Genomic DNA, 16,137 nt, shown 5'->3' on the forward strand with positions numbered 1-16,137 from the left:
CAGTTAAACCATCAATGTGATTCACCCAACCAAATCTGTAGAAGCACACTCATATTCAGTAGTGTGGAGCTCTGCCCCCCTTCACCCCCTCCACTGGTCCCACAGTATCTCAGATGATAGAGAGCAGGAATGCAGGAGTGAAGAGAGACAATAATCCTGCAACCTCAGTGGATGTTGCCTAACGCCTGCCAGTGCTTTGATCTTCACACCGCTGCCAAGGGGGCCAAGCAATTTCCTGAGCTCTTCTCAGAGGAAGCTTCCTGTAAATGCATGCAAGCCTACCTACCCACCTGAACACAAATGTTATATTTAATATGGTACAGGCTGCAGAGAAACAGATTCTCCTCATGAAAAGCCTCCATCACCCAAGAGGAAAGGGTGCATGTCAGAGAAACTCTATGTGTTTGCAGTTTCACCTTCATAGCCACACCCTTGAGAGAGTCATTGGATCTGTTTCCAGGACAACTTCCATCAGACTTTCCTCTGGTTGTTGCCTAAGTATGTGAGCTATGTGAGTCAGCCATGTCAGGCTGCTGAGCAGTAATGTTGATAAGATATATAATACTCCCACGCCTGTCTCCCTGTCCTTCTGGTGATTGCCAAGGAAAAACATTCTCATCTAACAGGGATGTTATTCACTCTTTAGTGACTGAAATTAACTGGTATCCTGAAATGCAAAATTCTTCCAAAACAAAGTGATGTGATATTAGTTTACGTGTGATGTCTGACATCTCTAATTTGAAGAAACTACAGTAAACTACTGGGCAAATGCTACAGAGTGTTTCGAGGAGCCTATCTATCAGAAGCACGAGCACTAACAAAAACCTAGAGCCCTGTGATAGCTAGTAGACTGGTGGATGGGATAGGTGATGACATTCAGGAGATGTTTCTTTGAGATGCCTCTATTCATATCCTGCTGCCAAACAGGCAATGGAGGGCGGTTCTCAGTCTCATCGTTGTGATTCCTGTTGCTGTATTCAGCAGCTGCCACTCACACACTGTTGTGGTTTCTACCTGTTCACTGCCACCTTTCTGGTTATTCACATTTTCACATCCTCCTCAAAGATAATATTTATAAATTAGATTATTAACTTACTTAATTGGCAAAGTTGTCTCCACCTTTTCTCTGATAAGATTTTATAGGGAACAGTATCTGAATATGCTCTACCTTTCCTGTAACTTACCGGAGCATATTATTACCACCACCACTACCTGAGCAAAAGTGAGTTTAGAATACTTGTAACAATAGTGCTGAAGACTCGTCAGGGTTAAAGGATTTCAGAGAGACACCAATGTTAGTGTGGCACTGCAAGCAGCAAGTGATTCATGAGATAAAACTTTTTTTCATTGAATGAAAGTGTATATTAGTACTGTAAATAGACATAGCCAAGCCATCCCCCAGTAAAAAGATGCAAGGTGGATGATGCAGGTGGATCCTGTACAGGGTTCAGAGTTCTGAAGGAAGTAATGTGGAATGCTCTAGAACAGAGGTGTCAAACTCATTCCACGGAGGGCTGAGTGTCTGCGGGTTTTTGTTTTTCCTTTCAATTAACACCTGGCGTTCCTTACTAATTAGTGACCTTAGTTCATCAATAAAGTCCAAGGCAGGAGTGAAAACTCATAGAAACTTGGCCTTCTGTGGAATGAGTTTGACACGTGCTCTAGAAGGGGGGGAGTAATGTTGTCAGACCAGCCTGTCCGCTCTGGGCCCTGCATTCCCTCAGCTCTCTGACTTCCACACCTCTCAGCAGGTTACCAGGCCAACCCGCTGACTCAGAGCAGCCTGGCTACCTACCTAGCATTCCTCTGGGCTTCACTCAAACGATTCCTGTATGGTATATCTGTCACGCCCTGACCTTAGAGAGCCTTTTTATTTCTCTATTTGGCTAGGTCAGGGTGTGATTTGGGTGGGCATTCTATGTTTTCTGTTTCTTTGTTTTTGGCCGAGTGTGGTTCCCAATCAGAGGCAGCTGTCTATCGTTGTCTCTGATTGGGGATCATACTTAGGCAGCCCTTTTTCCCACATTTAGGTTGTGGTATATTGCCTTTGTTTGTTGAAATCTGAAGAGTTACGGTCGTTGTGTTGATTTTTTTATTGGGTGAAAATGTACGCCTACCACGCTGCACCTTGGTCCGGTCATTCTACCACTAACGATGGACATAACAATATCACTGTATCGAGTGCAAGGCAAGTTGCTGTTGAGGTCCCACGTGTCTTTTACTGGAGGATTCAGATGTTTCTGAGTCAAGCATCAAAATAAAGAGACTTAACTCTGTGAGTAATGTTTGACAGTGATGGGTGACTCTAATATACTTTGTAGGAGGCAAACTAGGGCATAGAGACAGAAGTGAGAGAACTACTTATGGATGGCCTAAAATCAGTCAGGTTGCCCAAAGGAGAATACAGGCTTGTACGCACTCCTTCTTGTAATGTTTTTTTGTCTGGTTGAAATGCCAAGCATGCCACAGCATACATAAGCTTGTTTAGGTCCCTTGAAGATAAAAAGTAGTTAACTTATCTGATCGCTTCTTTGTTTGTTTTTTTACTCATCCATAAATCTGCAACTTTTCAATGTGATTCATCATGACTGTGTGAGGATTCAAGATTCATTTACAACTTAAATCTTCTCCCGGGATGACCCACTGTATGTTCCATTCTGTTACAGAACTTAGATATTCTTCATTTGCACTGACATATTTCCTTGGCCATTGACTTTAAAAAGTGCCAAACATGAATGGTGAAAACAAGTCTTATTCTTGAAATTTGAGTGCTGTAACTGGAATGTGAAATGTCACCATGGTTACCTGACTGAAAGGGCTGTTTGTTCTCCAGTTCAATCAATCAATCAATCAATCAAATGTATTTATAAAGCCCTTTTTTACATCAGCCAATGTCACAAAGTGCTATACAGAAACCCAGCCTGAAACTCCAAACAGCAAGCAGTGCAGGTGATATACTCCCTAGAAAGGCAGAAACCTAGAGAGAAACCAGGCTCTGGGGGGTGGCCAGTCCTCTTCTGGCTATGCCGGGTGGAGATTATAACAGTACATGGCCAAGATGTTCAAATGTTCATAGATGACCAGCAGGGTCAAATAATAATAATCACAGTGGTTGTAGAGGGTCAGCACCTCAGGTTAAATGTCAGTTGGCTTTTCATAGCCGAGCATTCAGTTCGACAGCAGGGAGAGAGTCGAAAACAGCAGTTCCTGGGACAAAGTAGCACATCCGGTGAACTGGTCAGGGTTCCATAGCTGTAGGCAGAAAAGTTTGAAACTGGAGCAGAAGCAATACCAGGTGGACTGGGGACAGCAAGGAGTCATCAGGTCAGGTAGTCCTGAGACATGGTCCCAGGGATTCAGTTAGTGCTGAACACGGCTGCTAGAATCTTGACTAGAACCAAAAAATGTGATCATATTGCTTCAGTGCTAGCCTCTACACTGTCTTCCTGTTAAGGCTAGGGCTGGTTTCAAGGTTTTACTGCTAACCTACAAAGCATTACATGGGCTTGCTTCTATCCATCTCTCCGATTTGGTCCAGCATTTGGCTAGACAGTGACCTCCGACACAATCTACGATGCGGTCGAGATGCTTGCTGGATTCATCGTGCTGGCATCTTCCTGGGGTCCTGCTGCTCCACAAGTGTACTTTCTGATTTGCTGAAGTACAAAAGGCTTGCCTCCCTCATCAGTGGCTCCATTTCTGTTGAACAATGTGCCAGAGACCCACTTGGGTCAATCAGGCAAGCTGCTGCAGGGGTTAGATCAAAGTTGGCTGCCTGAGGATTCAGTTTGCATGCAAAGTACTCACGCAGTGACTTCAGGAGGACCTGTGCCAACTGTTTTGCAACAGTAGTTGACTGCAAGTCTGCCTCAAGGTTGAGAAGGCACGGCACCACATCAGACAGCAACTGGCTGTCAGTTTGAAGTTGGTTGGTGTGGATCGCGAATGGCTCCAGCAACTTCACAAGCTGTTCTAGCTTGGTCCAGTTAGGCTTCATGCTCACCCTCAGATTTATTCCCTGTTAGCTAGTGATAGTGATGCACAAGATAAGCCTATTTGAAACATCGGCATCTACTGCCAGCATTTACCTGCCAGATTCAGAAGCTTGAAAAACCCATTTTATTTTTCTCCAAAGTTTAGAAGAATAAAACTAAAACTAATTTATTTGGTTCAGTATAGTTTTAGCTTTTCAACTGTTTTTATTTTTATTTCAGTTTACAAAATTGTTTTTCAAATTGTTTTTATTTTAGTTTCAGTTTGTTTACTATAATAACCTTGGCGCACACACGTGCACACACACACACGCAAATTAGCTGGCTATGAACTGATAGATTTGTGAAGACATTTTGTATTGCTTATGTTTTTGCTGTTGTTGCAGCTGTTTTTATTAACACTTTGAAGGGGTTAGTTAGTGATACATGTTTAATATTACATAACATGTCAAATGTGCCATGATTTTTCCTCTCTTTCTGTCGGGTAAAGGTACTTAATTCTTCTTACAGGTACTACTAAAATCAAAGAAAAGGCATTGGATTGGTGTAAACATGGGCAAGAGGGTTTTCTTCCACCATATATCTTGCACCAGTCTAGGTGCTTATTCTTTAAATCCAAGTTACATAAGGATTGATTTATAATTTAAACCTAACCATGTCCTGGCCAGTTGTATGGAGTCCTCTATTGGACAAAAACCTGTATTAGCATGGGCAGCGCCATTGAGGACTTTCACCATTTGGATTTAGTCAACTGGGCGGGACTTCCAACTTCATTGGCTAATCCCTCCTGATGACCTGGTTGGCATGACATGATAACCCGGTTGGAGTCGTGACAAAAGGGATCAACCAATGAATTTTACTTGTGAAAAATAACATTTACTATTTCAAGATGGAGATGGCCTTAATGGCGTTGCCCATCCTCTCACAGACACCATCATGACACATATACAGAGATGTTATGTCTAGCCAAGTCTATGGTCCTGGCCCGTTACCTTATGTTTTACTGCCCCCCAGTGTCAAGGAGGGACTACCCCCCCCAAGGAAACTACAGGGATACAACACATAAATAGCTCCTAGCCTCCCATGCATAGGCTACTTTCTATCCCAAACACCGAAACTAAATAATATAAAAACGAAATTGAAATGTTTTTTACTGAGCTACAGTTCATATAAGGAAATCAGTCAATTCAAAAAATGTGTTAGGTCCTAATCCATGGATTTCACACGACTGGGCAGGAGCACAGCCATGGGTGGGCCTGGAAGGGCATAGGCCCACCCACTTGGGAGCCAGGCCCAGCCAATCAGAATGAGTTTTTACCCACCAAAGGGCTTTATTACAGACAGAAACAGTCCTCGGATTCATCAGCTGTTTGGGTGGCCGGTCAGAAGCCGGATGTAGAGGTCCTGGTTACACAAGGTCTGCTATTGTGAGACCGGTTGGAATTCTCTAAAATGAAGTTGGAGGCGGCTTATGGTAGAGAAAGGAACATTCAATTATCTGGCAACAAATCTGGTGGACATTCCTGCAGTCAGCATGCAGGGTAGCCTAGTGGTTAGAGCATTGGACTAGTAACCGGAAGGTTGCAAGTTCAAATCCCCGAGCTGACAAGGTGCAAATCTGTCGTTCTGCCCCTGAACAGGCAGTGCTTCTACACCTGCATTGCTTGTTGTTTGTGGTTTTAGGCTGGGTTTCTGCACTTTGAGATATCAGCTGATGTACGAAGGGCTATATACATAAATTTGATTTGATTTGTTCCTAGGCCGTCATTGAAAATAAGAATTTGTTCTTAACTGACTTGCCCAGTTAAATAAAGGTAAAAAAAAAAAAAAAAAAAGAGGCTCCCGTGCAGGCTTCAGACATCTGTGGCGTTGTGTGACACAACTGCACATTTAGAGTGGCCGCTTATTGTCCCCAGCACAAGGTGCACCTCTGTAATGATCATGCTGTTTAATCAGCTTCTTGATATGCCACACCTGTCAGGATTATCTTGGCATTGGAGAAATTCTCAATAACAGGGATGTAAACAAATTTGTGCACACAATTTGAGATGGAACATTTTTGTGCATATGGAACATCCTTGAAACATTTCTGGGATCTTATGTTTCAGCTCATGAAACATAGGACCAACACATTTTGTGTTTCTATTTTTGTTCAGTATAAAATAAATATTGTATGTATTTCACAACTACTGTTTTCCTGGTAATTGTCCATCTTTCGTTTCCTACTGGTCTTGCCCTAAAGAGTCTGTTGTCCAAATGCTTGCTGAATAGTGAGTGTGCAGGGCATTATTTGTGAAATGGGATGACGCTGGTACTAAGGTGCAGCCCATGCAGATTAAACATTAACATAGGTGAAGATTAACTATGAACTCTAAATACTGTTCCCCCCCGCACATACATTACACATAATCATAAGGACAGTGTCAGTGTGGGATAAATTCATTCAATAGGCAGACAGCGACTATGGCGGCTAGGATAGGAGGCAGTGTTCTGGTGACAGGGTCTAACCGGGGAATCGGTCTAGAGCTAGTCCGTCAGCTGGCAGAGTCCACCAGTGCTCCAGCCCAGATCTTTGCCGCGTGTCGAGATCTATATGGAGCTCAGGTAGTCCACAGCCTCTAAGGCCAGTTTACAGAAAGTAGCAAAGTATCAGAGAGCTCCAGAGCCTAATGCATGGCACAGAGTATGTAGAGGTTGGCAACAATAGAAAACTGAGCATGGTTTCTGTTTTATGTAGCAAGATATTTGAGTTAAATATAACACGTAGATTCTCTCATTAAGTACTGTACATTTGTTGTGTATTTGAATTGGAAAGATTCATTAGCATATGACTTTGTATATCCACTTAATTCTCTATGGAAATTGTTGGAGTGAATCAAGATCCTAGAATTTAGCCTTCCCTGACCCAACACATTTGCTCCTTCTTCAAGGCACTGAAGGAGCTGGCGCAGAGGCATCCCCACCTGCTCACTATTGTGAGATTGGGTAAGGGTTTCTGCTACTTTGGCTTTATGAAAACACAAAAACAAATTTGACCTCTATTGCAATTTCAATGAGCATGTTGTAAAATAAAATGTCCAATAGCCCAAATGTCCCATGTTGAGGCTTATATTTAGCATATTGTGACTTGCCATAAAAATACACAGTGTCACGACTTCCGCCGAAGTCGGTTCCTCTCCTTGTTCGGGCGGCGCTCGGCGGTCTTCTAGCCATCATCGATCCACTTTTCATTTTCCTTTTGTTTTGTCTTGTCTTCCAACACACCTGGTCTCATTTCCCTCATTACATGTTGTGTATTTAACCCTCTGTTCCCCCCATGTCTTTGTGCGGAATTGTTTATTGTAAGTGCATGTGCACGTTTTCTCTGGTGCGCAACGGGTTTTGTACCTATTTGTTTGTTGTTCTGGTTCCGGTGGTTTTATGAAAAAAACTGCTCCGTTGATTACCCAGTTTTGCTCTCCTGCGCCTAACTTCCCTGCCACCAGTTACGCACACCCTTACACACAGAGATAACACGAGACAACTTGGTGCAAAATTTTTATTTCTTATAGGGTGACAACAAGAGCTGAGTGAGCTATACTTCCTTCCTAAACGTCTACATTTAAAAAATGTTGTGTTGACAGACGTTGCAGACCCAGTCAGTATATCCGAGGCCTCCAGGGTAGTCGGTGATAAACTGATTGACGGCAGCCTGAATCTGATCATTAACAACGCTGCCATTAATGGCCCTGCCGTGAACAACGGGAATAACCCCCCTGGCACACTGGCAGTGACGGGCAAGAAGGAGATGGTGGATTTGTTTGTCACCAACGCAGTGGGACCCATGCTCATCGCTAAGGTCGATATTGTACATGCACTATTACATGAAGTGCTTCAGAAGACTAGACTTTTGTCTTACTGTTTCATTGTTTACTTACTCACTTCTCAGGAATGTTGTTAAGTTGTACTTTGAGTTATCTGATCTCTATAAATCTCTCAATGAATACATGCTACACATTTTTAGGGGGGATCAATTCCTAAAGGGCAGAGGTGTATGAAAAAGTTACAAGATCCAGATCTTTGATGTATTGACACTGAGATTAAGAAAATGACTTATTTATCTGTCCTTTCTTGCAGGAGTTCAGGTCATACCTGCAGAAGGCAGCTGACCAATCAGGTCCTGTGACAACCGGGATGTCCTGTAGCAGGGCAGCCATCATCAACATCTCCACTCTGCTGTCCTCGGTTGAGAAGTGTCGTGAGACTTTCTCCATGGCCCCTATGTATCCTTACAGAGCCAGCAAGGTATGCCACCATCAGTAGGCCTACTTCTAATTTGATCCTTAACACTCTTCTGGCTGATAGTGGAACATGCTGAATAAGGAAGATGTGGATAAAGTGATTTCTGTTGTCCTATTCTCCACTAGGCAGCACTGAACATGCTGACATGTTGCCTGGCAGAGGACTTCCAGAGGGATGGGATTCTGGTCATGGCCATTCACCCTGGCTGGGTGAAAACTGACATGGGAGGCCCAAATGTGAGTAACAAGGGGGGGGGTGTAGAATAAGGTAGGACTAGAGTCATAGCAGAATGGCACAGATCTAAAACTGTTTGTCTGTGATGGGTTTCTGTTCGACAGGCACCGGTGACGACTGAGGACAGTGCCAAAGGCATTCTGCATGTGATGTCAACCCTCACAGAGAAGGACAATGGCAGCCTTCTGGACTGGGAAGGGAATGGTATCCCATGGTGATGTTCCAGGCCAATGGTCCAGTCTCTGGGACCAATAGACTTAGACTTCTGAGTTCTGTGAAAAATCTCTTAGTATGACTGAATAATATTTTGTCTTCCTAAAGGAGAGTCTGTAATCTGTAATTTCATTTTTCATTCGTATTCAATTTCTTAACTCAATAAACTGACTGCAAGACTCTCATTGATCATTTAATCCTCTAAAAACAGTCCCTGTTATGGGCATCACTCTATCACAGCAGATCAGTGGCAGAATGAAATTAAAAACAGAGGAAAATATGGAAGGACCAACCGCTCAATTCAACATCTATTCCACGTTGATTCAACATAATGTCATTGAAATGATGTGGAAACAACGTTGATTCAACGAGTGCGTGCCCAGTAGGGATGGGTGAAAGACAGATGATGGAAACATAAAGAGGTGATGCAGATTGACATATTTGCATTATTTGTTTACACTTTTTTTTATGTTGATTTATCGACACCCCTACTCCTCGTACAACGCTGTGTACAACACTGGGTACTACTCAAACTAGACACTCTAATGTACTTGTCCTCTTGCTCAGTTGTGCACCAGGGCCTCCCACTCCTCTTTCTATTCTGGTTAGAGACAGTTTGCTCTGTTCTGTGAAGGGAGTAGTACACATCGTTGTACGGGATCTTCAGTTTCTTTGCAAATTCTCGTATGGAATAGCCTTAATTTCTCAGAACAAGAATAGATTGACGAGTTTCAGAAGAAAGTATGTTTCTGGCCATTTTGAGCCTGTAATCGAACCCACAAATGCTGATGCTCCAGATACTCAACTAGTCTAAAGAAGGCCAGTGTTATTGCTTCTTTAATCAGCATAACAGTTTTCAGCTGTGCTAATATAATTGCAGAAGGGTTTTCTAATGATCACGTAGCCTTTTAAAATGATGAATTTGGATTAGCTAACACAACATGCCATTGAACACAGGAGGGATGGTTGCTGATAATGGGCCTCTGTACACCTATGTAGATATTCCATAAAACCATCTGCCATTTCCAACTACAACAATCATTTACAACATTAACAATGTCTACACTATCAATTTGATGTTATTTTAATGGACAAAAACAAGGACATTTCTAAGTGACCCCAAACTTTTAAATGGCAGTGTGTATATATATATATATAACGTTCATAGATCTAACTTCATTAGATGATATATAGAACTTTTTCTAAATGACAAAATATTAGATCAGTGTACCCCAAAATCATTTTGTTGGAGTGACAAAAAAAGATTATATGAGACAAATGAAATTTTTAGTTAGACAAGTGTCATCCAGGGAAAGTATTGAAAAAAAAGTCTAAAATTCTAGGAGGGGGGCATTTAACCCTGGGGGTGTTTAAACCCAAGCCCTACACTTTGTTATGGCTTTCCATTTGACTGTGTTAACTATGTGGCAACTGAAAAATGTGACTGTTTTTCTGTCCCACGGTCCTGTTTAATCATTAGCTCACTGGTTTTGGGTGGTTCTGAGCCAGCCTTGGATATTCCAGTTGGAGTCAGCCAGTGGAAGAAACTGGACTGACAGTGCCCACCTCCCCCCGACTTTCGGTGTTGCCCTCTCGTTGTCCAATTGTTTTTGGCAGAGTTTCTCTATATTAGGAGGGCTTTCATGGAAGAGAAAGTGTGACCGCCTGTCTTCCAACCTCCCACATGAACAAACTAACATTCAGAAAGGAATCTCTCACCCAGGGAATCTGTGCTATGTCTAAGGGAATTTGTATTGTATCCATGAAAACTGTATCTGAAGATAGTATTATGCACCATTACTTAGGTTCAGCTTCCCGCCTCTACCGTGTTCAAAAAAGAAGAAAAAAAATCCTGGATCATTCCGTGGTTCAGCTGTGGAATGTTTGTTTTAGGTTACTTACAGCCATCAACCAATCAAGACCTTGAACTTTTTCTGTTTTGCAAGCCTATTGATTCCTTGATCAAATGATAACAGTGTGTGTATAATTTGCCTGAGACCAAGAAAGTCAACTATCGCTCCTGGATAGTAAGCTAGGTTAGTGCCCTCTAAACTCGTCTCCAGTGGAGTAGTTGTCACGGCTGGCTAGGTGTGTAGCGAGGAATCAGGCGCAGAGAGGTCCAGGGGAAAGATGCACTTTAATGCGGCACCAAAATGAAATGCGCAAACCACTGACCAACCCATAACAAGGTCCAACGACACGACGTGAACAACAAAATAATCCCGCACAACAAAGGGGCGGGTTCCACACGCTAAATAGGGAAGCAAATCAAGCACACACAAAATAGGAACAGGTGTAACAAATGAGACAAAACTAACCGAAAAGAAAAAGGGATCGGTGACGACGACCGCGGAGCACCACCCGAACAGGCGGGGGAGCCAACTTCGGCGGGAGTCATGACAGTAGAACAATTTTTTTTTTTTTTAGATGCGGGAGCGCCAAAAAAATTCTCGATCAGCCTGGAATATTATTATATAATATGGAATTATTATATGGAAATAGAAATATTATATAAATATTTTTACCAGTTGTATTCTCAACTTGAAAATAGTAAGGGAGCGCTGCTACCTCACACTCCGGCAGCACAACATCCCTGCTCGTCACTAAACTCAGGGCCCTGGGTGTGATAATCTTTCCGAAAATGTTTCTATATGAAGTTAAGCCCCGGAATTTTGGGAATGTTGCTTAAATTCATCAAAAAAATGTGCTTATCACAGTGAACCTTTTTTTGTGGGATACACATAAGGCAATTCTAGGTCTTGTGGCATATTTTGGTTAAACTATCTCCAATTCAATGGAATCACATGTACAGCTGATTCTCAAGATCTTGCACACTAATGAGATGCTATTGAGCCCACACTACTACACTGTCTGAACGAAGGACTACATGCTTTCTGGTAAGTTTTGATTACAATACAGGGTGGGGTGAATATATTTTATGTGACATACATGATTTTTTGTTAACTAGTAAATACAAACCTACAGCAAAATGTGTCACGCCCTGATCTGTTTCACCTGTCCTTGTGATTGTCTCCACCCCCTCCAGGTGTTGCTTATTTTCCCCAGTGTATTTATCCCTGCGTTTCCTGTCTCTCTGTGCCAGTTTGTCTTGTATGTTTCCAAATCAACCAGTTTTCCTGTTCTCCTGCTTTTGACATTCTCCTTTTTCTAGTCCTCACGGTTTTGACCCTTGCCTGTTCTGGACTCTGTACCCGCCTGCCTGACCATTCTGCCTGCCTTGACCACGAGCCTGTCTGCCACGCTGTACCTCCTGGACTCTGATCTGGTTTGGCCCTTTTTGCCTGTCCACGACCATTGTCTTGCCTACCCCTTTGGATTAATAAACATTGTAAGACTCCAATCATCTGCATCCTGCCTCCTGTGTCTGCATTTGGGTGGTTAAATCATTTCTAACTTGTTAACAATTTCTGCTAGTTAGTTTTTGCTACCAGGTGGAGTTTAGCTTGCTTGAGCCTGTTACTGAGTAGTGTTAATTAATGCATGTTCCCATGCATGTTTCATTTAAAACATTTATCTTTCAAAGGAGTTGTTTAATCTAACTATTTCTGACCATTAAATAGTATCTGGGTTTTTTTGCAAATGTTTTTCTTATTTTTACATGAAAATCTGTGTGGAGACATTTCACTTCAGCTAATGTAGAAGGAAAATCTGTGTACATTTGCAAATACTGTGCCAAGTCATATGTGAATAATGCAACAAAGATGCAGAATCAACTGGCCAAGTGCATAAAGTTCCCTCAACGCTCACAACACGCAACGTCTGACAAAAGGCCCTCTACTTCTATTCGAAGTGAAAATGATAAATCCGAAACCTTATCGATGGCAACAGCTCATGGTCCTCCTGGAATCAGAAGTTTTTGACTCAATTGAGGAACGTAGTCAGAGAAATGCTGATGAATGTCTTCCTTGAGCTGTGTATGCAACTGGTTCACCTCTGATGCTCACAGGCAATGTGTATTGGAAGACATTTCTGAATGTTCTTCACCCAAAATACAACCCTTCAACCAGACATGCTTTATCTACTCATTTGCTGAATACAGAGTTCAAGTGAAGATCAATCAAATCATAGAGAAAGCAGACAGTATTGCAATCATCTCTGATGGGTGGAGGCAAGGAATAATTAACTACATCTCCACCCCTCAACCAGTATTCTACAAGAGCACAGACACAAGGGACAACAGACACACCAGTCTCTACATTGCAGATGAGCTGAACGCAGTCATCGATGACCTTGGACCACAGAAGGTATTTGCCATGGTGACAGACAATGCTGCGAACATGAAGGCTGCTTGGTCTACAGTGGAGGAGTCCTACCCTCACATTACACCCATTGGCTGTGCTGCTCATGCATTGAATCTGCTCCTCAAGGACATCATGGCACTGAAAACAATGGATACACTCTACAAGAGAGCCAAGGAAATGGTTAGCTATGTGAAGGGTCATCAAGTTATTGCAGCAATCTACCTCACCTCAAAGAGAAGAATAAGAGTACCACATTGAAGCTACCCAGCAACACCCGCTGGGGTGGTGTTGTCATCATGTTTGACAGTCTCCTGGAGGGGAAGGAGTCTCTCCAAGAAATGGCCATATCACAGTCTGCCAACATGGACAGCCCCATCGAGAGGATCCTCCTGGATGATGTATTTTGGGAGAGAGTGGTAAGCAGCTTGAAACTCCTGAAACATATAGCAGTAGCCATTGCACGGATTGAGGGAGACCATTCCATCCTGTCTGATGTACAGGCTCTGCTTGCAGATGTAAGAGAAGAAATCCGTGATGCCCTGCCCACTTCACTGTTGCTCCAAGCAGAGGAAACTGCAGTTCTGGTATACATCAAAAAGTGTGACGACTTCTACCTGAAGCCCATACACGCCACAGTGTACATGTTGGACCCCAAGTATGCTGGCAAGAGCATCCTGTCTGGTGCAGAGATCAACAAGGCCTATGGTGTCATCATTATTGTCTCGCCACCTTGGCCTGGCTGAGGGCAAGGTTCTTGGCAGTCTGGTGAAGTACACTTCCAAGCAAGGGCTTTGGGATGGAGATGCAATATGGCAGTCGTGCAAACATACCTTATCAGCCACCTGGTGGATGGGACTTTGTGGATCTGAGGTTCTTTTCCCTGTTGCCTCCATCATCCTCCAAATCCTATCATCAACAGCCGCCTCAGAGCGCAACTGGTCCTTGTTTGGGAACACACACGCCAAAGCACGCAGCAGGCTGACCAACACAAGGATTGAAAAACTTGTGGCCATCCGGGAAAATTTGAGGCTTTTTGAGCCTGACAACGAGCCATCCTCAAGGTTGGAAAGTGACAGTGAAGATGAGGCCTCAGAGTTTGATGTTCAAGAGGTGGACAATGAGGAGGTCCAGGGAGAAGACATGGAAGCCTGAGAGAAAGACAACCAAAGCTTTAGTTTCTGGACTATTATTTTACAGATGTATGTTGAAAACGTTTTTGGGATGGATCATTGTGGATCATTCAATATTCCCTATCATTTGTTGTTCAGTGAAATCATCCAATGTGAAGAGTCAACAAATTTAATTGAAGTTACATTCGTAACTAAATTGTTTTTATTTCTATTGGAAGGATTTAATCATTTGTAATTGTCTATTTATGATAAGGGAAAAGGTTTGTTTCTGTCTCCGTATGGTAAATATATCCAATGCAAACAACATCTACATTTAAATGGTATTAATATTAATTTACATATTTCCATTAATTCCAATATTCCCATGGAAAGTTTCCATCTCTAAATATTCTCCAAAATGTGCAACCCTACCTGCATCTTAGACACTTTTTTGCAAACTTACACTCACACAAAAACATCCACACAAGCCCACACACACACACGTAGTCTCTCGCACACACACATAGGACCATGTCAGGTGCTCAAAGCCTGGTTCCTCTCTAGGTTTCTTCCTAGGTTCCTGCCTTTCTAGCGAGTTTTTCCTAGCCATTGTGCTTCTACATCTGCATTGCTTGCTCTTTGGGTTTTGAAGCTGGGTTTCTGTGTAAGCACTTTGTGACATCTGCTGTAAAAAGGGCTTTATAAATACATTTGACTGACATACACCTCCGCTCACACACACAGACTCACACACACACTCTACGTCTTCGCTGCTGTCCCATGTATGTAGAGACATTGAACACTGGTCACTTCACACACATATACTGTATAGTGCTTAGATATACTCAACGGAGCTCACTCTAATATCTCTATTGTTGTGCATATCATTCAAGGTACAGCACCAGTCAAAACATTTGGACACACCTACTCATTCCAGGGTTTTTATTTAGTTTGACTATTTTTTACATTGTAGAATCAAATCAAACTTTATTTGTCACGTACGCCGAATACAACAAGTGTGGACCTTACCATGAAATGCTTACTTTACAAGCCCTTTAACCAACAGTGCAGTTCAAGAAGAGTTAAGAAAATATTTACCAAATAAACTCAAGTAAAACATGTAATAAAAATTAACGCAATAATATATCAATAACGAGGCTATATACAGGGGGTACCGGTACCGAGTCAGTGTACAAAACAAATGGAGGGGGTGTCAATGTAAATAGTCAGGTGGCCATTTGATTAATTGTTCAGCTGTCTTATAGCTTGGGGTTAGAAGCTGTTAAGGAGCTTTTTGGTCCTAGACTTGGTGCTCTGGTACCGCTTGTCGTGAGGTAGCAGGGAAAACAGTCTATGACTTGGGTGACTGGAGTCTCTGACAATTCTTTGGGCTTTCCTCTGACCGCCTATTATATAGTTCCTGGATGGCAGGAAGCTTGGCCCAGTGATGTACTGGGCCGTACGCTTTACCCTCTATAGCTCCTTACGGTCAGATGCCGAGCAGTTGCCATACCAGGCGGTGATGCAACTGGTCAGGATGCTCTCAATGGTGCAGCTATATAACTTTTTGAGGATCAGGGGACCCATGCCAAATCTTTTCAGTCTCCTGAGGGGGAAAGATTTTGTTGTGCCCTCTTCACGACTGTCTTAGTGTGTTTGGACCATGATAGTTTGTTGGTGATGTGGACACCAAGGAACTTGAAACTCTCGACCTGCTCTTCTACAGCCCCGTTTATGTTAATGTGGGCCTGTTCGGCCTGCCTTTTTCTGTAGTCCACGATCAGCTCCTTTGTCTTGTTCACATTGAGGGAGAGGTTGTCCTGGCACCACACTGCCAGTTCTCTGATCTCCTCCCTATAGGCTGTCTCATCGTTGTCCGTGATCAGGCCTACCACTGTTGTGTCGTCAGCAAACTTAATGATGGTGTTGGAGTCATGTTTGGCCACGCAGTCGTGGGTGAACAGGGAGTACAGGAAGGGACTAAGTACACACCACTGAGGGGCCCCAGTGTTGAGGATCAGCGTGGCAGATGTTTTGTTGCCTACC

The 16,137-nt window shown here is 42.9% G+C and overlaps 1 protein-coding gene and 1 long non-coding RNA gene across 2 annotated transcripts; both read left to right on the forward strand.

Annotated features, from left to right (window-relative positions):
* Window positions 1-6,403: 6,403 nt before the first annotated feature.
* zgc:158868 (uncharacterized protein LOC791147 homolog) lies at window positions 6,404-8,905 on the forward strand. Its single transcript, XM_029668958.2, has 6 exons — window positions 6,404-6,596; window positions 6,923-6,977; window positions 7,616-7,830; window positions 8,109-8,276; window positions 8,399-8,509; window positions 8,612-8,905. The coding sequence occupies exons 1-6, from the start codon at window positions 6,456-6,458 to the stop codon at window positions 8,723-8,725; spliced, it is 804 nt and encodes a 267-aa protein (XP_029524818.1). The 5' UTR covers window positions 6,404-6,455; the 3' UTR covers window positions 8,726-8,905.
* Window positions 8,906-10,335: 1,430 nt separating this feature from the next.
* Window positions 10,336-12,081, forward strand: LOC135573274 (uncharacterized). The gene is made up of 2 exons (XR_010464639.1): window positions 10,336-11,617; window positions 11,893-12,081. It is a non-coding gene; the product is annotated as an uncharacterized LOC135573274 (long non-coding RNA).
* The last annotated feature ends 4,056 nt before the right edge of the window (window positions 12,082-16,137 follow it).

This window comes from Oncorhynchus nerka, linkage group LG9a, assembly GCF_034236695.1.
Source record: "Oncorhynchus nerka isolate Pitt River linkage group LG9a, Oner_Uvic_2.0, whole genome shotgun sequence".
Lineage (NCBI taxonomy): Eukaryota > Metazoa > Chordata > Actinopteri > Salmoniformes > Salmonidae > Oncorhynchus > Oncorhynchus nerka.

Excerpts from the sequence above, each read along its gene's own strand:
- zgc:158868 (XM_029668958.2), top strand. The coding sequence starts at position 6,456 with ATGGCGGCTAGGATAGGAGGCAGTGTTCTGGTGACAGGGTCTAACCGG. Across the intron at positions 6,597-6,922 it reads GAGATCTATATGGAGCTCAG|GCACTGAAGGAGCTGGCGCA; the intron begins GTAGTCCACAGC and ends TCCTTCTTCAAG. Across the intron at positions 7,831-8,108 it reads GACCCATGCTCATCGCTAAG|GAGTTCAGGTCATACCTGCA; the intron begins GTCGATATTGTA and ends CCTTTCTTGCAG.